Raw genomic sequence first — 23878 nt, 5'->3', positions numbered from 1 at the left:
GCCTCCCTTGAACCTCTTGTCAGCCTGTTGGTCGGCCAGCTCTCCATCCACACTTGCTGCCTCCTGTTCCTCTGGGACAGGCTCCACTGCTGCCAGGTCCCCCTAGAGCAGCTCCAGCTCATACAGCCTCAATGCATCCCCGAGGGCTTCGGCAACCAGGACAAAGGCCACCATTCCTGGTTGAATTCCGAAGTCCATTGTCTGCAGGGGGTGACAGTCATACATGGTATCCCCATGCCTAACCAGGTCCACCAGGCTACGCGGTAGCCCTGGTCTGCACTGCAGCCCCTGCCCTCTTATGTCACCCCCTCTCCCATCCCCATACACCCCTCCCCCCAGTTGTTCCTCCTGGTGGTCCGTGCCTGGACACCCCGACCTCACGGCCAATCCCCATGTCCCATGTCACAACTGTTTCCTCCCCCCCCCCCCCCCCCCGCCGCTGTACCATTGGGCCTGGCGGAGACTCCCCTACCCACACCCCGCTCGTCCTGCCAGCCCTACCAGCGGCAGGACCGGCAGCTTCTGTATGTCCCACCTCCTCTTTCTCCCTCACCGGCCACAGCGCCCGTTTCCCGATTTTAAAAACCACAAACGCAATTCGCTGATGGCAATTCCCCCCGATGGAGGCGGGGCATCGCGGAGGCCCTGGAGAATATCAGGTTAGGCCCGCTAATGATATGCAAACGGTGCTTACTGTGCGTGCGGAGTAGAACGCTTTGATGCAGCTGTCGAACACTGGAGCATGGCATTCTGACATGTGCTTGGCGCCCGCCACGATTTTGCTTTTCTCCGCCCAACTGCCTTTCCCGATTTTATTGTCGGCCTGCAGGGAATCCTGCCCAAGAACTTTGCTTACTGTCCCTGATGCCATTGGTAATATCAGGGGCTCACCATGTGATGAACCATGAGAATCAGCTCACTGATCTAGAGGCATAGAAACAGGAATAGGCCATTCAGTCCCTCAATCTCCATTTTCGTTTAAACATTTATCAATCAAAAATCCATCAAGCTCAGTGTTTAAAGTTCAATTATTCCAGCATCCACTACCATTTGGTTGGGAAAACTCAGATATTTACTCATGTTTGTGTGCTTCTTTATTTCGCTCCTAAATTTTAAGATTATGCTCCCTCAGTCTTAATTTCCCCATGTTAGAAACAGTTTCTCTGTTGCATCTCTATTGAATGCTGGTAACATTTTAAACAAACCTGATCAGATTGTCCCTTTACTCAAGGGAATGAATACAAGCCATACTTATGCAACCGGTTCTCATAATGTGCCTGATAAGTCCCAGTATCATTCTGGTAAATTTGTGCTGCACCCACACCCCTGAAGTCAGATCTATCCTGCTGGGGCGCGTTGCCCAACATTGGACGCTGCCCGGGATCCCACGTAGTGCAGCAATGCTGCTTTAGGAAGTGGCTGTCATTTCATTTTAATTCAATGACAATTTTTGACCTTTCATTCAGATAATTGTGACATGTTTCAAGAGGAAATGCTTCTCAACAAAAATTGAGCAACTACATTAAAAGTTGGACCTTTCTGCCACTGTTTCCAGACCCAATTTGCCTTTCTCTGCAGAGTAAAGGATGCCCTGTCACTCGCTGAGCAAAAGATAAATGATACATTTCACAAGACTGTCACATTTTAACACAACTACACGTTGCATGTTGCACAAGCTGAATTTATATTCTGTGCAATTTTGTTGATACGCCCAAGTTCAGTCATAGCTAGCTGTCATTACTGAGGAGTGCATTGAAAAGAGCTTTTATTTTGAAAGGAGATGCCACTACAATACTGTCTTGCAATTCATTAGTTCATATTTACATTACTGTGATTGATGGTGTGAAGCTACCATTCTGTCCCTACAAATTTTCTACCTTATTTGCGATAAGAAGCAAGGTAAAATTAGAACAGTGGTGTTTTGCAACAGACGGAACAGCTGATGGGTGCAAAGTTTGGCTGGCAGTCAATGGAGCACAATAAGAGCGGAAACATTTAAGGAAATACGGAAAGGCCCCTGGACAAACAAAAAATGCCATAGTTTACACAATAGATGGTTTAAGGAATTCAACCTGTCCAAAAACCCTCTTAAGGCAACAACTGTTGTAGGCATCTTGCTACAATCATTTGCTTTTCTTATCCTGTGCTTTTAATATGGCAATATTTTTAATACTACATTTCTGAAACAGTCAACCTACAAATCAAGATCTGCTGAATCTTACAATAAAAGTATTTAAAGCTTTTGACAAACAACTTCAGGATCTGTCCAATGACAATAGTTCTCCAAAGGAGTACTGCAAAGATGGTAACAGTACCGATGATTGACACAGATCAAAAAGTTATCAAGTTAAACTTAGTCCCTGCTGTTTACTTTATTCCAAGATGTACTGGAGGTGTTTACTGACACATTTCGCTACCACCGCTGCTCCCCCCCTCACTCCCACCAAAATCACAGCAATACTAGGGTAACACACAGACAGCAAAGATCATAGGTCAGTGCCTCTTTTCCATGATCTCTGAATTCAGGAATGAGTTATTCTCAAAAGTAAAGGTCAGGAAAATCATTCCTTATGGAGCAGGAGTTACTTTCTGTGATGTAAGTGAATAAACACTTAAGTTCCTTTGACAAATATTCTAATGGAGGCATTAACTATTGTATTTTAATGCATAAAAAGCAATGTTGGCAAACAATAGTGCACCGATATCTCCATGCCCTTTTGCTTGTAAACACCATAGAATTTCAGACCAGGAATTTCAGCACAGCAATACTGTAACTTCTCAACTAGAAGTGCTTAAAATAGAATCATAGAAATATAGAATCATAGAATCCCTACAGTACAGAAGGAGGCCATTTGGCCCATCGAGCCTGCACTGACCTGCCAAAAGAGCACTCTATCTAAGTCCAGTCCCCTGTCCAGCCCGCCCTAACCTGCACATCCAGGGCACTAAGAGGCAATTTAGCATGGCCAATCCACAGAACCTGAAAGTCTTTAGACTGTGGAGGAAACTCACGCAGACACAGGGAAAATGTGCAAACTCCATACAAACAAGGCCGGAATCGAACCCGAGTCCCTGGCGCTGTGAGGCAGTAGTGCTAACCACCATGCCAACCTTGTACTGCTTAATCTATTACTTAAACCAGTTGTAAACCAGTTTAATTTTCTGGTTGCTTCATACTAATATTGCAATCCGAGTTTTAACTTCTGAGAACAAATCAGAGAGACAGAATATATAAAAGTTTTTATCTATTCACAGCAGTTCGGGCATTACTGCTTTAAATCAGCTTCAAACATACAATCACATTCCTCAACATTAAGAGAACCTTCTGCACTGTAAAGATTCTGTGATTCTGTAATGAAACTGTTAACTTACACTGACCACTAGAACCAAAAGCAAAGCTGAAGCGAACAGCTTCCAAATAATTAGAAACTATAAATACAGGTGGCCTTTTATAGCCTACAGAGCGGAGATAGATATACACAAATCTTTCACCTCAGTCCCCATCTGCCACTTTGCACAGGAGCAAATTTAAGTCTGAACCACTGGAAAGTTAAGCTGTACTGTACAGCAGAGATGTCAACCAACAGATTTATCTCACAGGAAACGTCTACTCTGCTTGCAATAAAAAGACACACTTAATTCAGATCAACAGAAGGTCTCTCAATGCACAGCAGAGGTTTTGCAAAACAAGCTGCAAATATCCTTAATTTGCCTGCATTCATAAATAATATACATCTGGACTTGGTGTAATTGAAGTATATTGACTTAAGGAATAATAATTTTCAAATTCAATCGGTTAATAATAAAATGTAAAAAGTTATGGAACATTAAGAGCAATAAAGGTTCAGCCAATGTCCTTATTCTGAAGCCTTCAGGTCCTGTAGTTGAGAATGATACATTTCTTATCAGAAGGATTGAGCATGATTTTTAAGAAGTTCGCTTAATACACAGTAGAAGGGTTGGCAGCCTTTGCTTAATTACTCAGGAAGTCCATTTGTCAGAGTAGAAATGGTGGCTGACATGGGCTGGAATGAGTTGCAAAATGAAAAGACTCATTAGTCTCCCAACCTGCTCCCTGCACAAAGCAGCTTTCAAAGCTACTTCTTTCTGGATGCAGTTTGATAAGAGCAGGTGCCTCCCAGTGCCTGAACCAAGTGGCCACTGTTCATGAGTGTGCCTTGATGATGAATGCTACCAGCAGAATCACAGCCAAGGATAATACTGATGTACTCTGACACGTCCAGCTAGCAGGGGTCATCGGACAGCAAGTAGCAATGGGAATCCTTGCTCATATCTCCTACCTTCCAAACTCTCATTATTTTGAGATATCCTGCTGCCACCTTTTCTGAAATCTGAAATCAGCCAATTCAGCAAAGGTTCAAGATCTTTCTGATCTGTACTGCTCAGTTATTTCTTAGTTAACTCCTTGAAGGCACCGGGGAGGAGGTAAAAAAAGATTTGAAGTAGAGACGCTTTGGGTGGGGTTCTCTGTTTCTGAGACTCAGTCGTGGACTTTCGCAACAGAAAATCTGCCGCCACACCGGGTCAGATTCCCCTACTGTTAAGGGCTAGCACCAGCACCACGTGGAACACAATCGATTCTAATATAAGCAGATACATTCACGGCATTCAAAAGGCATCTCGACAAATACATGGATATAGAGGGATACGGCACTAGGAAGGGCTGAGGGTTTTTGGCCAAGGTGGTATCATGACCGGTGCAAGCTTGGAGGGCCAAAGAGCCAGTTCCAGTGCTGAATTGTTCTTTGTTCTAATGGGAAATGGTGCCCGATTTGTGATTCACACTCAAAGGCTGACAAGCTGCAGCCACATATACACACTTCACTCCCCACACACACACCATCCCAGCCAACAAGATGGCAGCGAGTAGAGCAATCCCGAGGTTTACCGGTACCAAGCTGGATACCCTCTTCGAAGCGGTGGAGGAGCGACGGATTACCTTGCACCCCGGCCCGGGAAGGAGGCTGCCAGATACTGCCGTTCGCTGGCCAGCAGTGCCGGAAAAAACTGCATGACTTCCTCAGGGTGGCCAGGCTGAGTAGGCAACACTGTGCTTCTGGCAGTAACCCACGTTCCACGCACCCGTAACCCGACACCTCCCTTCCAGGAGGAAGGCCAAACCCCCACCATGGCCCACATGCCAGTACCCATACCGGCCGCCATAACCGGGTGCCCTGATCACTGAGGCCACCAGTCCCCCACCCCCTTGGTCACATGCATCGCAGCATGATGTGGCAAAGTCCCAGTCGGAGATGGTCCACTCCCTGTGCTCCATGGCTACAAGCATGCGGACCCTGGTCGATCAGAGCTGGTCTCCAGGTCCAGCAGTGCCAGGGGGGCTTAGGGATAGCTCACCTCAGACCCCCATCGCATGGAGTAGCCCAGGGGCCATCAGGCACCGTTGAAGAGCAGGAGGCGATGGGGCTCGTGCTGGTGACTCCCGCTGGGGGGGGGGGGGGGGGTGCCTGAACACCACAGCACCTCGGACACTCCCCCTCCTATCCCTGGTGCATCTGATGGGCAGCGGGCAGAATGGGGGGGTCACCATCGCACCCGGGACACGTAACTAGCAGCCAGGCCCGCCCAGGCTCGGTTGCCCCAGAGGACCCGCCAATGGGGAGCCAGGTCACAGGGTGGGAATCACAGCTGTAGTGTCTGGGGATCCACCTAGATGTAGCGTTAGGCCCATAAGACCAGGAAGTTGGACACTAGTTAAGTTAGCATGGGTTCAGGGCACAGATTAATTATAGGAGCTTGTGCACAAATCTGTATATATTCATTCACCTGTTGCCACCGTAATAACCTGCCTTGGTGCTCTGTCAGATGGCTCTGAGGGATGGGCCGCCTCCCGTACCTCTCTGGGCTCCATGTCCTGCCTGACCTCCCCCTCCCCTGCATCCTCCTTGTCAGACGAGTGCTGGCGATCCTCCTCCTCCAACACATCTCCCCTCTGCAATGCGATGTTGTGGAGAATTGATTGATTGATTGATTTATTTACTGTTACATGTTCCAAAGTACAGTGAAAAGTATTTTTCTGCAGCCAAGAGAACGTACACAGTACATACATAGAAGAAAAAAGAATAATCGGCAAAGTACATTGACAAATAGTACGTCAACAGATAGTGATTGGTTACAGAACAGAACAAGGGCCAAACAAAGCAAATACATGAGCAAGAGCAGCATATGGTGTCGTGAATAGTGTTCTTACCACGCTGTCGGGAACTCGGCCCTTCGGAGGCAGAGAATCGTGGATTTCCCAGAGAATACCGGGTTGGTCCCCTAACGATATGCCAACTGTGTTTACTGTATGTGCGTTCTGGAATGCATTGACGGCGCTGTTGAGGTGATGGAGAATTGCGATTTGGCGTCAAATCGGTATGAGCTGTGATTTTGGCATCAGAGCCCATTCTCTGCCCAATCACGTTTCCCGATTTCCACGTTGGCCAACGGAGAATCCCACCCTTTGTCTTTAGAATGGGCCTTTATTATTTTCATGTTCTCTGGGTTGACCAATCCCCCACCTCCCACACTGTAGGATGTACACACTCTAAATGGTACACTCCAGCAACATACACACACACAGCTTTTCTAATGTATTTACATAAGAAGCAATATTAAGTATTCAGCAACCACAATGTACACGCATAATACGCCAACAGAAATCACAAAGGTTAATACAGTCAGTTACCTTACAAGTGTCGATGTTAATGCAATCCAACCATCGAGGAAATTATTGATAAGTCGAGCAAAATTCAAGAGCAACAGGGTTGAAGTGTATGATTTAAATAAAAGATTAACATGCATAAATCACTTTTGATCATCACAGGAAATGAGGACGTGAGGCGAGCCTTGGGGTTAGCTCCACTGGCGTGTTTGAGGAGAGGTGATGCCTTGGGAAGTCAAGCTGCCGCATAATTGTGAAGTTACAGCAACAAAATGGAATGTCTGTTTACTCTCCGCCCATGACAACTTTTAGTAATTAGTTAATTACTTTTTGAAGCAGAGTTACGAGAATTTAATTCAGGATAATTACTCTTTTCCCTTTCATCAAGCCTGGTTTCAACTTCCAATGGTCAGAGGCAAAACTGTTAAGATTATGCAGCATTTTTAAAATTAGGAATCAAACTTCCCACAAAGCAGTTTATTATGTAACTTGCTTCAAATCTAAATCCCCAAGTATTAAGTAGCAACCAGTTGCATCAAGCAAATCAACTCCTCAGGATTGGGCTGGGCGGGTGAGGGGAGTGGAGTGCTGTTTAATTGCATGGAGAAGCTGTCCAAAGTTCCCAACTCTGCCCTCCCAAATTAAGTCCGGGACTGGAAGGTTGAGGACAGCCTTCCCCCCCCTCCCCCTCCCCCACCCCCCCCCCCTCCCCCACCCCCCCCTCCCCGATACCCTTAAATTCACTGCCATTGGTATTTGCCAGCAGGTTGCGGGAGGAGGTGGTGTCATTGGACTGGTAATCCAGAGGCTTTGAGGACATGGGTTTGAATCCTTCCACAGTAGCTCGCTGAATTTCAATGTAGCTAATAAATCTGGCATTAAAAGGCTAGCCTCAGTAATAGTGGCCATGAAACCATTGTCGATTGTCATAAATTTCAGACCCACAGTGTTGGGTTGACTCTTGATGCTCTCTGAGCCTAGAAGCCACTCAGTTATATCAAAAACCTCTTCAAATTCAAGAAAAATGAACAAAACCAGACCCAACTACTGGTAGTGACCTAGGCACCAGAATTAACTCTGGAAAACCCGGCTCTGTCGACCTTGCAAATCCTCCTTTACGAAGGCCAATATTGGGAAAGCTGTCCCACAGACCAATAAAGCAATAGTCATACTCACGGAACCATACATTATAGACATTGTCCCAGACATCACTGTCATCTCAAACTTAATATAAAATTCTACCACATTATCATCAGTATTCCACAAAAAATTGCTTACTATAGAACATAGAACAGTACAGCACAGAACAGGCCCTTCGGCCCTCGATGTTGTGCCGAGCAATGATCACCCTACTTAAACCCACGTAACCCGTATACCCGTAACCCAACAATCCCCCCATTAACCTTACACTACGGGCAATTTAGCATGGCCAATCCACCTAACCCGCACATCTTTGGACTGTGGGAGGAAACCGGAGCACCCGGAGGAAACCCACGCACACACGGGGAGGACGTGCAGACTCCACACAGACAGTGACCCAGCTGGGAATCGAACCTGGGACCCTGGAGCTGTGAAGCATTGATGCTAACCACCATGCCAGCGTGAGGCCCCTAACTATATTACTAATCAAACACACCTAATAATAATAATCTATATTGTCATAGTAAGAAGTCTTACAACACAAGGTTAAAGTCCAACAGGTTTGTTTCAAGCACTAGCTTTCAGAGAACATTCACCTGAGGAAGGAGCAGTGCTCTGAAAGCTAGTGTTTGAAACAAACCTGTTGGACTTTAACTTGGTGTTGTAAGACTTCTTTCTGTGCACACCCCAGTCCAACGCCAGCATCTCCACATCATATATTGTCATAAGTAGGCTTACATTAACAGGGCAATGGAGTTACTGTGAAAAGCCCCTAGTAGCCACATTCCAGCGCCTGTTCGAGTAAACGGAGGGAGATTTCAGAATGTCCAATTCATCCAACAGCATGTTTTTCGGGACTTGTGGGAGGAAACCAGAGCACCCGAAGGAAATCCACACAGACACAGGGAGAACGTGCAGACCCGCACAGACAGTGACCCAAGCCGGGAATCAAACCTGGGACCCTGGCGCTGTGAAGCAACAGTGCCTACCACTGTGCTACAGTGCCGCCACACTGAACAATATTAGATCTAAATAGCCTCTTCCCTTATGAATTCCTCAACATATTGTTCTGGAAAACTGTTTCCAGGCATTCCATGAACTTGTCCTCCAACTACTTCTGCTGTTTTGGTTTGCTCCATTGCTACGACATCCGTGTCATAATGTGGTGAATTCCAGCCCCACCTGAACTGGAGTTGCTGCTTTTTTGGAGAAAACATGAGTGAGAGCAGGTCCTTTCCCCAGGGATCCAATTTTGCTTTCTTAGGTCTCTGGAAATCATTCCACTCAGGCAGGATCCAAACACCACCTGTTACCAGGCAGACTACAGCCTTTTGACCAATTCATTGGCCCCCAGCCAACCAATTACACCGAGTCTCACCCCGTCTCTCGGGTGCCACAAAGTCTGCGTTTTGCTAACCAAAGCTAGCAGAGTGTTCTCTTTTCTAACTTTTGAATTCCTTATTTCCCAGGCTCAACATAAATATACATCTATTAAGCATTCATGGATCAAAATGTTAACAGCAAAAGAAAGGTAAAATAAGGGAATCATCAGAAAGCATCCTTACGCCATTTATATGAAGATTAAAGGCCTCACACGATAATTGCATTACCCCTGATAGATGTTCATCTAAATTCCAGACGTGTACTGCATATTCAACACTATCCGTGGATATTTCTTAGCTCTATCCATATCAATTCTACGTCCCAATTTTCTGGACTAAGATCTTTTCTCCTTCCTACCTTTTACCTTATCCTTAATTATCCCACCCCTTCCATCTTGTCCACCTCCTGTAAAAACCAAATGCCTTCAACTATTTTGTTCCAAATCTTCACCGTTTCATTAATAGCAAACAGATCAATCCCATTTATCTCTACCTGTGCTGTGAATTCATCTTATCTTGTTAAGAATGCTTTGAGAATTCAGATTTGGTGCCTTTAATTTTAACTTTGATGTCCTGAACTGTTTTATAACCAATGAAGTACAATGGCAATCTCATATCTTCATCCAATGGCATTCCTTTACTTTGCGACAGTACGTCATCCCAGAATAGGATCCAGTTAATAGGATAGACTAAGTAGCATTGTTGGGTTTGTGAACTGACAAATTTTGATGTGAATTATTTTTCCATTAAATACCAAAGTTGCATGGATTTCCCTACACTGACGCACATAATGAATTTTATATTCATGTCTATTTTTGAAATCGAAACATCAGGTGTAACTCGAACAAATATAACCACCAGTAATTACAGGGGTAGAGTTTCTGCTTTTGGTGCAAACGGCAAATTGGCACAAATTGCACCAGCTTCAAATGCAATTTTTTGTTTTACTCAGGTCTCAGCTGTGCCAAATGTAAAATCTTTTATCAGCCATTACAATCAGTCAGTGTTCCACACATGTTATTTTCTTTATTTTCATAAAAAAATATTCCTTGATATATTTAAGACTGGTAATCTGGTGCAATGTTAATAATACAGCTGAAAAAAAGGTTATCACAAACAAGCCTTTTAATCAATGTCTAATCTGCCACCAGTAATAGAGATCTTAAATTACTGAAAATGACTTTAAAACTGCACATAAACATTTACGAGTTTCACTGGTGTACACTAATCACTATATTAATAAATACCAGTTTAAAAATATTTTAACATTTTTAAAAAAGGTACCAATTAGCATCTGAGAGCCTCAAAAATAGGTTTCCTTTTAAGAGCCTGCTCAAAGGTCAGCAAATGGGCACAGCCACAATTATGAATTTAATCTGATAATATGACCATATTTGAGAGTGGGGCTGGATTTCAAAGCAATGTCATTAAAAAAGGCAGAAAGTCTAATTGCGCCGGATGTAATTTGCGCTTGAGTTTTGATCTTTTATTGTTGATTTTGCCAATGTCAGAGAAATTTCAGTGAAAAATCCAGCATAATCTCCTGGCGATTTATACCGTTGCTATATAGCCAGATAAATCTCATCTCATACACACAGCAGACGGAACAAAATTGCCCAGGAATTGCTAAACAGGCACAATTTTTGAAGTGAATTGGGTCTTTTTACCTCCCCCATCAGCACTATATTTATGCGGCAAATTGCTGAAATTAATACTGGCCTCAAGAAGTCAATCTGGGGCTTCATGAACATCATACCCAATGGTCCATCTCCATAGCCAGTGAAACCAAAGAAATACAGAAAGAAACAAAGAATGACAGAAGGAAATACAATATATTGAACACAGAAAAAGACAGACATTAAATTTTTTAAAGTGGGATGGAAAGACAAAATGCGGATGCTGGAATCTGAAACTAAAACAGAATATGTCGGGCAATCTCAGCAGGCCCAACAGCATCCGTGGAGAGAGAGCAGAGCTAACATTTCGGATCTGGATGATTCTTTGCCAAAGCTAGTGTTTGGGAAGGAAAGAGGATGGTTTAAGTGAGAGAGAAAAAGATAGGCTTTTGGAGGTTGTATTGTTTCTTCAGAAGACAGAGTGACTGGCTGTGTGGGGTGGATCAAACGGGTTTCGTGAAGGGCACGCAACTTTCCAGTAATATTAGGCGGTTATTAAATGTGATCATGACCCTGTCGGAGGGATGGGTACTGGAGGTAGTGGTCTCTATGGACACAGAGAAGGCTTTCGACCGGGTGGATTGGCGGTACCTGTTTGAGGTATTGGGAAGGTTTAGGTTTGGGCCAAGGTTTGTGGCATTGGTGCAGCTGTTGTATGTGGCAAGTGTATGGACAAACAAAATGAGCTTTGGGTTGCATAGGGGAACAAGTCAGGGGTGTCCGCTGTCGCCGTTGCAGTTCACGCTGGTGGTCGTGCACTTGGCGATGGCACTTAAGGGGCCAGTAGAGTGGCAGGGGATTGTGAGGGGGAGTAGGGAACACCAGGTGTTGCTGTACGCAGACCACCTGCTGCTGTTCCTATCCGACCCATTGGACGTACTAGAGGTTCGGTGGTATAAGCTGAATGTCGGAAAGTGAGGTGTTTCTGGTGAATACGGTGGGTTGGGGAGCCAATCTTGGGATGTTGCCATTTAGGATTTGCCAGGTACAGATTTAGGTATTTGGGGATTCTGGTGATGGGGGAGTGGGTGACGATGCACAAATGAAACCTGACAAAATTAGTGGAGGAGGTTAGTGAGGGCTTTAGGAGATGGGATATGTTACACCTGACACTTGCGGGGAGGGTCCAGGTAGTAAGTGCTGTGAGAGAGGGTGGAGCTTCCGAAGGGAAGTGAGTTCAGGTATATGCAAGTGAGGGACTTTGCACGAAAGGAATGGAGAGGATTTACCAAGCTCCCAGTGTATACCTTATTGGAGCAGTTGCTGCTCCCGGATGTGGAAGGGGAGGGTAAGATTAGGGATATACACAGGGAGCAGGGGGAGCACAGTTGGTGAGGATTAAGGAGAAATGAGAGGAGCTGGAGAGAGAGAGATAGAATGGGGAGTGTGGAGTGAGATGCTGCATAGCGTGAGTGGGAACCATTGGCCTTGTGTGCGAGGATGTCTTTGATTCAGTTTATGGTGGTGCATATGGCTCGGGCGGGGATGAGTGGGTTCTTCCAGGGGGTGGCAGACGAGTGTGAGAAGTGTGATTGAGGACCAGCAAATCAAACGCCTATGTTCTGGGGCTGTGAGAAGTTGGAGAGAGACTGGGAGGGTGTATTTGGGATGCTATCAAAGATTGTGGGGCTGAGACTGGGCTGGACCCGATGGTGTCGATTCTTGGGGTATTGGAAATGCCGGAGCTGATGGCGGGGAGGAACGCTGACGTTGTGGCCTGTGGTGGTATGAATGTGAGCACTGCCATTGGTTCAGAGCATGGGCTTCCCATTGGCTCTGGCTGGTCATGTGCCTCTCGTCCGATTGGCTGGGACCAGTCATGTGACTGCTCACCAATTGGTCGAGAGGCAAGTAGACCCCGCCTAAGTACCCAGAGTTCCCGGCGGTTGGCCATTCTCTGTAGTCGACCACCGGGCTAACAACTAGCTGATTAAAGCCACAGTTTGGATCTTAATCGTGTCTCGAGTCCAATTGATGGTACATCATGGCCTTCACCTCTCTTGCTGCCCAATAAAATATTCTGTTGACGATCGACAATGCCACCTGTTTGGTGGCCTGGCTGGGGGAACTATACGACTTTCTCCAGCTGGAAAAAGTTTGAATTGAGCGGGATCAGTGGAGGGCTTTGAGACACGGTGGGGACTGTTCATAACCATATTTGAGGAATTGTTCATCATGGGATGGGGGGAGGGATGGGGGGGGGGGGGGGGAGGAGCGGAGAATAGGGGAGAAAACTTGCACAAACTGCGAACTGTGAGATGTGGAGAATGTTCTCCAAGGAACAAAGAGTAGAATGGCTCTGTCCATGAGCAGCATGGTGGCGCAGTGGATAGCATTGCTGCCTCACGGCGCTGAGGTCCCAGGTTCGATCCAGGCTCTGGGTCACTGTCCGTGTGGAGTTTGCACATTCTCCCCGTGTTTGCGTGGGTTTCCTCCCCACAACACAAAGATGTGCAGAGTGGGTGGATTGGTCACGCTGAATTGCGGGGATGAGGTGGGGGCATGGGCTTGAGTGGGATACTCTTTCTGGAGGCCGGTGCGGACTCAATGGGCCAAATGGCCCCCTTCTGCAGTGTAAATTCTACGATTTTCTGAGTACTGCTTTCTGAGGCAGTGACAGTTGTAAAAACTAAATGACCTCTTGGTCTGTCGACCCTGGCAAGTCAATATCTGTAGGCAGGATACCTGTCTGTTATTCGGCCTTCTATTTATTATCCTCTTTCATGTTCTTATCTTACTCCTATTATAGCATAAATGTTGAGGGAAGGCCAATTGCCATTTCAGTACAGTGCAATACTTTGCAAATATGAAAGATACAGTATTTGGATAAATAAAACAATCCTCGTCAGAGCTTCATAATGTTTTTGTCACTGTTTTATGTCTCAGGTACATCTTTACATCCAATTCACACATTTGTGGTTAGGTGTTTTAATGTTTTTCTATAATGCCAAGCATTCCAGACTACAGACGTAAGAGTGCAGTTGGAGTGAAACCTCAGTTCCATTGTTCCTTTCTAGATTGTTAATACGAGCAGCAGGTCAGAAACATACATCGAAACATACATAGAAAATAGAAACAGGAGGAGGCCATTTGGCCCTTCGAGCCTGCTCTGCTATTCGTTATGATCATCAAGTTCAATACTCTGGTCCCCAATATCCCTTGATCCTTTAAACTCTAAGAGCTATATCCAATTTCTTCTTGAAATTACACAACGTTTTGGCCTCAACTACTTTCTGTGGTAGCGAATTCCACAGATTCACCACTCTCTGGGTGAAGACATTTCTCCTCACCTCAGTCGTATAAGATCAAACTATGACCCTAGTTCTGGACTCCCCCACCATCGGGAGCATTCTTTCTGAATCTACCCTGCCTAATCCTGTTAGAATTTTGTAAGATTCTATGAGATCCCCTCTCACCCTTCCAATGAATATGATCCTAGTCAAGTTAGACTCTCCTCATATGACAGTCCCTCCATCCCAGGAATCAGCCTGGTAAACCTTTGCTGCACTCCCTCCATAGCAAGAACATCCTTCCTCAGAGAAGGACACCAAAACTGCACACAATACTCCAGGTGTGTCAGGTCACAATGCCTATAATATAAATGACTGTTCCAGTCTTAAATAGTTCCAGCAAGATTAATTATATGCCCTGGTTCACTGTTACAACACCCACTAATCCCCCTTCCAGGGCATCTTCCCAAACAAATATATTGAGAGAAAAGAATCATTGAGTGTTGTCAAGCATTAGCAGACAGACTTGCAGCTGCTAAAATCTGTCTATGCGATGTGTCTCACATCCTGGGGGGCAGGGAAATAATTGACTTAGCGTTTTGTATTCATCAAGGAAAACCACAAGTTCCCTTGATGTCTTCTTGTACTGTGCGGAGCAGTTCAGAGTGATAAAATTCAGAAAGGTCAGGGTGAAGATGCTCATTACACCAGACGGGAATTTCATTTTCGGTGATTTCCTACAAGATCAAGAATGGACAGCGGCCAAGTAGGCCACAAAAGGTCAAAAGGCTGCAGGAACCATCTTTAAACAAAAATAATTCAAAATGATAAGCAGCAGTTCTCACTCTAGACAAAAGGAATATATCACGGAGAAGCATACCACTTTCCAACCACCCAGTTCTGCCACCAACTGTCCAGACTACGTGGCCATTGCTCTCAAACTGAGCAGTTACTGGTCTCAGAATGGTAGCTGCCATGTCACTGCACCCTCTTTTGTTGTATTTTAGGATGGATGAGCTTGGTCTAATTTAAAAAAAAAAACAAAATAAATGTTCCACAAGGTCACATTGCATTAGTTGGCAAAGACAACTGGACTCTCAGTTGGAAGCATGATCCTTCCTGACTGTGCTGCAAAGAGCAATGGCACTTCAGTCTCTCTTCAATAATGTAGATGAATGTCCATTCTCAATACTATAGGTCAAAGCTTGTGGCGTATCACACATGTCCAAGAAGTTCTCCTTCCCACTTCAGAGCTCTTTGTCCCATGTGAGAGTTGGAGGAACAAGCTGTGAGGCAGATTTATGAAAGTAAGGGGAAACAATTACTGTAGGGGAGCTTCAATGTATACAGACCTGTCACCAATATGTGGGGAAGGGGTGAGGTGTCCTTTTGGTGAAGACTCCTCTTTTCCAAACTCTCTCACCTAAGGACTTGGTTTAAACAGTTGGTGACTGGAGGCAGCATGGTGGTGCAGTGGTTAGCACTGCTGCCTCATGGCACCGAGGATTGGCCACGCTAATTTGCCCCTTAATTGAAAAAAAAAATTGTTTACTCTAAATTTATTTTTTAAAAGCAGTTAGTGACAAAGCCTGTTGTATACCACTGGACCTGGAAATCTACAGGTAAGAGGCCAGCACGTTGTAAGCTGGACAAGTTTGGTAAAGCTGCAATTGATCACACCTGCCAGACATGTAGTTGCACTGCCATTCCGGACCCAAGTAAATAACTGTGGCGATTTGTGGTGTTGTCCCTTTAAGAGCAACACAGCAGAAGAGGGTCACCTGCCTTGAAGGACCAATTGGGAAGAGGATGAGTAATCACCCCAGGGGGTGGAATCCTCTCTTAGGTAGAAGACATCAAGAAGAATTGTGGAAGGCATGTAGGGACCGGGGCAGCTGGTGGACTGCCCCAGGGCATTGGTGGGATGTCGGCCTCTATACAGTTTTTCCTCATTTATAAATAACGTTTGTATTCCTGATGAATTCTGTGAGGGTGCATCATGGCACCACCTGCATTAAAAATGGTTCAGAACAAACTCAGTTGGAAAATAAATTACACCTTTAACTGCAAATTGCAAAGAAATGCTATACCCTCTTCAGGAAAGAAAATAATTTGTCTCTTTCAATAAAAATGGTAATATTGAAGCATATTGAGTATCAGATCATTATTGCATTAAGTTGTGATAGAGCCAGATTTAAGCATCTCAATATGTGACTGCAATATTCCATAAAGCAGTGCCTTCTCATCTGATGAGAGACTGGCAGGTATTTCGACAATTTAAATGGTCAGTGTGCTGCTTTACTCAGAACAGGTTTTATCTTTCCTGAGGAGATGGGACAGAGTGCAGGGTAGTTTCCTCTATCTAATTGATGCTGTAAGTGCAAGAAGAGGCTGCAAGGGTATGGGAGGGCAGCGAGCCTGAGGAGGCAGGGGCAAGAAAGGCAACTTGGGAGAGGGATGCTGAGTGAGAGGTAGTGGGGGTGGGGGGAGGTGCAGCGAGGGCTCAGGCCAGTAGTGGACTGGATGTTGCAGGCACAAACCAGTCCAGACACCATCTGACAGGCACACACAAATGATGTCAGTGATTGAAGAACTGCATGTACGCCGACGGACAGTGTGGTACGAGTGTGCACATGCGCGCAGTGGGTTAGCTATGATGCCTCATGGCGCCGAGGTCCCAGGTTCGATCCCGGCTCTGGGTCACTGTCCATGTGGAGTTTGCACATTCTCCCCGTGTTTGCGTGGGTTTCACCCCCACAACCCAAAGATGTGCAGGCTAGGTGGATTGGCCACGCTAAATTGCCCCTTAATTGGACAAAATGAATTGGGTACTCTAAAAAAAATTTTTTTAAGTGATGTGCACATGCAACTGTTCTGTGCAATTTGTTCCACCACACTGATGGCAGAGGGTGTCAGCCTTGGCTTAGCTGGTAGAACTCTCGCCTCCGACTCAAAGCGTTCTGGGTTCAAGTCCTATTCCTCAAAAATCTTAGCTCAGAAATGAAGGCTGTCACTCCAATGCAGTACTGAAGGGTGTGGTGTTAAGTCAGAGGTGCCTACTTTTGAATGTGATATTAAACCAAAGTCTTGATTTCCCTCCTGGGTGGAAGTAAAAAAGCCCATGACACTACTTTGAAGAAGAGCAAGGAAGTTATTCCTGGTGTCAGGAATAACTTCCCTCCTGCTTATGAGGAAATTCGGAAACTTTGGGACAACAGCTTCTGCACGGAGTTGCCTGAAGTCGAAGTCTGGTGATGACAAATGCACACCTGGCAACTCAGGGTTGTCTGGCTACCATAATTCCACCATGGCTGAACTGCAGAGAAGCAAGTCATTTTTCCTCATGTTCTGCATCGGCAATTGATAAAAGTGCCTGTCAGCGAGGCATGCTCTATATCTTTGCTGTGGCCAGAGGATGATAGTCATAGCTTACACATTCTATGATAGGTTGTGCTGCTCAACATATCATTCATTAAAAACTCTGGTATTTGCTGTCGGCCTTACAGATGGCTATTTCCTTGGTAGTGAGACTAAGCAGGGACCTCCTTGGGCTGGACTTGATCCCACGATAATAAACTTGGCTATGGAATTTAGGACAGATTAAATCCTCTGTGGGAAACTTGTTAATGTGTGAGCTGGACAGGGACCTGTTGTTTGTTGATCAGTCAGGCTGTCTGACTAGTGGAGATTGGAGGGTTACACGCGTTACTAAAGGATGGGATTCTTCCAAAACATTTCCAAATAATCTTGAATGCCAATGGCCAAACTAGTATAAAGGCCTTGCCAGGCAAGCAGCACATAATCTTCCAGTTCTCCATGTTGATTAAGTAATGTGGTTTTATCTGCTTAAAAGGGGAGGCGATGGCATAGTGGTATAGTCACTGGATTAGTAATCCAGAGACCCAAGATAATGATCCAGATTCGAATCCCACCATGGCAGGTGATGCAATCTAAACTCAATAAAATATATGGAACTAAAAATGTAATGATGACCATGGAACCATTGTCGATTGTCGTAAAAGCCCATCTAGTTCACTAACATCCATTAGGAAAGGAAATCGGCCATCCTTACTTGGTCTAGCCGACGTGTGACTCCAGACCCACAGCAATGTGGTTGACTCTTAAATACCCTCTGATGTGACCTAGCAGGGCATTCAGTTGTATTCAACCATTACGAAAACACAAAAAAGGAATGAAAATGCACGGCCCACCTGGCATCGAACCAGGCACCTGAAACGACAAAGGCAAACCTGACCCTGCAAAGTCCTCCTTATAAGTATTTGGGGAATTGTGCCAAAGTTGGGAGAGCTGTCTCACAGACTAGATAAGCAACAGCCTGACAAAGTCATACTCACAGAATCATACCTTACAGACAATGTCCCAAGCACCACTATCACCATTCCTGGGAATGTCCTGTCTCACCGGCAGGACAGACTCAGCAGTGGTTGCGGCACAGTGGTATACAGTCAGGAGGGAGTTGCCCTGGGAGTCCTCAACATCGACTCTTGACCACATGAAGTCTCATGGCTTCAGGTTAAACATAGACAAGGAAACCTCCTGCTGCTTACCACATACCAGCCACCATCAGCTGATGAATCAGAACTCCTCCATGTTGAACATCACTTGGAGGAAGCACTGTGGGTGGCAAGGGCACAGAACATGCTCTGGGTGGGGGACTTCAAGAGTGGCTCGGTAACAACCGCAGACCGAGCTGGCTGGGTCCTAGAGGATGTAACTGCTAGTCCGGGACTGCAGCAGGTGGTGAGAGAACCAACAAGAGGGGAAAACATACTTGACCTCATCCTCACCAATCTGCCTGCTGCAGATGCATCTGTCCATGACAATATCGATAGAAGTGACCACTGCACTGTTCTTGTGGAGACAAAGTCCTGTCTTCACTTTGAGGATACCCTCCATCATGTTGTGTGACACTACCACTGTGCTAAATAGATAGACTTCAAACAGATCTAGCAACTCAAGACTGGGCATTTATGAGACGCTGTGGGCCATCAGCAGCAGCAGAATTGTATTCAACGGAATCTGCAACCTCATGGCCCGGCATATCCCCCACTCTACCATTAACAGGCCAGGAATCAAGCCTGGTTAAATGAAGAGTGCAGGAGAACATGCCAAGAGCAACATCAGGCAAACCAAAAAATGAAGCTACAACACAGGACTACTTGCATGCCGAACAGCATAAGCAGCAAGTAATAGACAGAGCATACAACGCACGCATTAGATCTAAGCTCTTTAGACCTGCCACATCCAGCCATGAATGGTGGTGGACAACTGAAAAACTCATTGGAGGAGGAAGCTTCACAAATATCCCCAACCTCAATGATGGAGGAGCCCAGCACATATGTGCAAAAGACAAGGCTGAAGCATTCGCAACAATCTTCAGCAAGAAGTGCCGAGTGGATAACCCATCTCCTTCTCCTCCGGAGGTCCCCAGCATCACAGATGTCAGTCTTCAGCCAATACGATTTACTCCATGTGATATCAAGAAATGGCTGAAGGCACTGGATACTCAATGGCTGTTCCAACACAGCTACAAAACTGGCATCTATCCTGCAATGTAGAAAACTGCCCAGGTGTGTCCTGCACACAAGAAACAGGGCAAATCCAACCCAGCCAATTACCATCCAATCAGTCTACCCTCCATCATCAGCAAAGTGATGGAAGGAGTCATCAACAGGGCTATCAAGCGGCACTTTATCAGCAATAACCTGCTCAAGGATGCTCAGTTTGGATTCTGCCAGGGTCAGTCAGCTTCTGACCTCATTATGAAATGAAATGAAAATCGCTTATTGTCACGAGTAGGCTTCAATGAAGTTACTGTGAAAAGCCCCTAGTCGCCACATTCCGGCGCCTGTCCGGGGAGGCTGATACGGGAATCGAACCGTGCTGCTGGCCTGCTTGGTCTGCTTTAAAAGCCAGTGATTTAGCCCAGTGAGCTAAATCAGCCTTGGTTCAAACATGGACAAAAGAGCTGAATGCCAGAGGCGGGTTAGAGTGCCTGCCCTTGACACCAATGCAGCATTTGACCAAGTAAGTATGGCATCAAGGATCCCTAGCAAAATTGGAGTCAATGGGAATCAGGGGAAATCTCTCTGCTGGTTGGAGTCATACCTGGCATGAAGGAAGATGGTTGTGGTGGTTGGAGGTCCAACATCTTAGCACCAGGACATCACTGCATGAGTTCCTCAGGGTTGTGTCCTAGGCCCAGTCATCTTCAGCTCCTTCATCAATGATGTCCCTTCCATCATAAGATCAGAAGTGGGATGTTTGCGGATGACTGCACAATGCTCAGCACCATTCGCGACTCCTCAGATAATGAAGCAGTCCGTCATGTCTAAATGCAGCAAGACCTGGACAATATCCAGCTTGGGCTGACAAGTGGCAAGTCACAGTCGCGCCACACAAGTGCCAAGCAATGATCATCTCCTACAAGAGAAGATCTAACCACCACCCCTTGACATTGAATGCTATTACCACCACTGAATCCCCCAGAATCAACATTCTGGGAGTGACCATTGAAAAGGAACTGAACTCACCATATTAATACTGTGGTTACCAGGACAGGCCAAAGGCTAGGAATCCTACGGTAAGTAACTCACCTCCTGACCCTCCAAATCTTGTCCACCATCCACAAGGCACAAATCAGAAATGTACTCTGCACTTGCCTGGATCACTGCAGCTCCAAGAACACTCACGAAGCTCGACACCATCCGGGACAAAGCAGACCGCTTTATTGTTCCTCCTTCCAGAAACATTCAAACCCTCCACCACTGACAAACAGTGGCAGTGGTGTATACCATCTACAAGATGCACTGCAGTAACTCACAAAAGGTTTTTTTGACAATGCCTTCCAAACCCACGACCACTACCATCTAGAAAGAAAAGAGCAGCAGATACCGGAGAACCCCACCACCAGGCGATTCCCCTCCAAGTCACTCACCTCCCTGACTTTGAAATATATCGCTGTTCCTTCACTGTCGCTGGGGCAACATGCTGGTACTCCCTCCCCAACAGCACAGTGGGTGTACCTACACCTCAATGACTGCAGCGGTTCATGAAGGCAACTCAGGATGGGCAATAAATGCTGGCCTAACCAGCGACGTCCAAATCCTGTAAATTAATTTTTTTTAATTCCATCAGAAATTCTGTGCACATCTGCGGGTCCCTAAGACTGTCAGGGTCCCCAAGTTTCTGAGATCTCTGAAAATTAGTAACGTGTGGTCTTTTTCTACAGTGAGAAAGTGTGAGTTCCATGTCAGCAAAACCTACTGTGTGGATTTCCCTCACATGCCAGATGCTAAGCTCAGCAGACCCCAAAGAAGTCTCGATTTTGAAAGACTCAAATTATCACATCAGAAGAAGCCACCTTTACATGAATATGTGCGTTATTTTTAGATCTGTCTAGCTGTGGTGAAAAACGTGAGTGGTGAATCAAAGTTCCTATTCAAATTGAACGCAAAGATTACTAAACATGGGTACAGTTTCCAACGTTCTCCAGTCTACCAAAGGAGGAGGAAACATTGCAAACCAAGTAGGAGCAAGAATCTCTTACTCTTTCCCTGACAAGTTTGTTGAAGGATTTTAGGTCTTTCAAAACTCAGTACATCAGCAGGTCTAATAACGTAATGCTAATGGGCCAGTTGTAAATTTATACATCGGAAGGTGGCATTCAGATGAGATCAAGATTTAAGGGCAGCACGGTAGCATTGTGGATAGCACAATGGCTTCACAGCTCCAGGGTCCCAGGTTCGATTCCGGCTTGGGTCACTGTCTGTGCGGAGTCTGCACATCCTCCCCGTGTGTGCGTGGGTTTCCTCCGGGTGCTCCGGTTTCCTCCCACAGTCCAAAGGTGTGCAGGTTAGGTGGATTGGCCATTATAAATTGCCCTTAGTGTCCAAAATTGCCCTTAGTGTTGGGTGGGGTTACTGGGTTATTGGGATAGGGTGGAGGTGTTGAACTTGGGTAGGGTGCTCTTTCCAAGAGCCGGTGCAGACTCGATTGGCCGAATGGCCTCCTTCTGCACTGTAAATTCTATGATCTATGATCAAAGGCTGGGTGAATTTTTGACAGGCGTCAAAACATAAGGATGAATTATCAGTCAAAACAAGGCATATAACAGGACATACTGGTTAAAGACTTAATCATACTAAACATATTGCTTATCGAGTAAATAAAGCAATGTTTTATCAAAGCATGCATTCAATTTGTCAAAATATAACAATGCAGCCACACAACGCTTCATCAGAACCAATGCCAGTGACAGTTTTCAAATGATTACATCTTAAGGGATTTTCCTCATCTGCAATAAAGCCATGCCTATGTACTTCAGGCAACCTTTTATTTAATCTCAATCTTTAGGTTCAAATAACTTCCCCCCCCCCACCCCCAACTCAATTAAAAATAACAACGTCCACACTTCATATCAGTGCTTACTATCTGCAACCGCAGTCGAAACTCCAGCCAGTAAATACCACTGACAAAACGTCAACTGTTTCTCATCACACGCCTAACAGTGGTTTATTTCTGGCAGTTGAACAACTACAAAGAACGACAGTACATTGAGAAGCCACAAGAGTGTATGGAGCTTTCAATACAAAAAGAAATGCGCATTTAAAAAAAAACCTTTTGATAAATACACGAGCTGTACTGATAGATATAACCAAATTTGGTCAGTGACAATTCCACTCATTGAAGTAAGTGTCTGATTTTGTTGATATCTTTTCATATTGAGTTTCCAGTTCCAAGTCAATTATTTTCACTTCCAGTTCCCACACGTCTGTCTAAAATTCATTCACAAACACTATAATATCACAAGATTTATTTATTACCTTTCCAGTCTCACAAGCCATTACTTCTTTCCATACCTGCTGCTTTGCTAAAGTCAGATTTTGTGCAGCATACCCTGACAAGCGAAACAGACCGTATTAATTGAGGGACCTCATTGTCAATCTCTGTGTTCTGACGTTAGTCCAGGAATGCTTTCAACGTGTATGCAATTTTATGAAAGAGTCAACAAGCACTCAACAGATAAATTATTTACCACCAACTTCCTGGCATCTCTCTCTTTTCACTGAGACAACTGAAAAATGTAGCAATTTAGTCCAGCCGTTTCTGGGTTGGCACAAGCCTCGCTGCTCATTGGTTGTTGCTCTATCCTGCAGATGGCTTTGTCACCAAACCACTTATAAATCATTATCAGTTTGAATCCACCTCTTCGATTAGATGTGAAACGGATCTCCTACTAGACATGAAGAGGAAAAGCTCTGTTCATTTAAAAATGTGAAAGTATCAATTAGTGATTATATAAAAATTTAAAGGGCGGGCTCTACTTTCTGGTCAAAATATTTTTTCACGGTACATCTGCAGAAAATAGGTTAATAATGTAGATTGGCGCGGTACCCATGGAAAGAATAGGGTCAAAGTTGGTACCAACAGAAACCTACCGCCTTGGGGTAAGTCAAGTCGCTCCCTTCAATAGGGGCTGGTAACATTATTTCTCCTTGGGGTCTGATGGCTCTAGATCAGCTCAGTCATAATAATAATAAATAATGAATGCCGTGCCGACAACCATTGGCCTGGGTTTGCTCCCAGCAGTGAAAGAATGGTACTTGCCGTGTACACTACAATGACAGCTACCCACAGCATTTTCAGAGGCTGGTCAGTGGCAATTTCTATGAATCTGGCATCTGTTCCAACGTAGCAATCTCTACAGAGCATCGGGGCAACAGGGAGAATAACAGCAAGGTT

The 23878-nt window shown here is 45.3% G+C and overlaps 1 protein-coding gene across 6 annotated transcripts in view; it reads right to left on the bottom strand.

Moving 5' to 3' along the window:
* Positions 1–23878, bottom strand: part of inpp4b (inositol polyphosphate-4-phosphatase type II B) — a 1043608-nt gene that overhangs the window by 424472 nt on the left and 595258 nt on the right. The window contains exon 1 of one of the 6 annotated variants that reach the window (XM_038792443.1): positions 22960–23031. The exons of the other annotated variants lie outside the window; for them this stretch is intronic. Coding sequence (XP_038648371.1) covers positions 22960–22980 — 21 coding nt within the window. The 5' untranslated portion in view covers positions 22981–23031. Of the gene's footprint in view, positions 1–22959; positions 23032–23878 lie in introns of those variants that run through there. 6 annotated transcript variants of the gene reach the window in all.

This window comes from Scyliorhinus canicula, chromosome 3, assembly GCF_902713615.1.
Source record: "Scyliorhinus canicula chromosome 3, sScyCan1.1, whole genome shotgun sequence".
Taxonomy (NCBI): domain Eukaryota; kingdom Metazoa; phylum Chordata; class Chondrichthyes; order Carcharhiniformes; family Scyliorhinidae; genus Scyliorhinus; species Scyliorhinus canicula.
The sequence above is the reverse complement of the archived record's forward strand: the minus strand, read 5'-3'. Positions and strand labels throughout refer to the sequence as shown.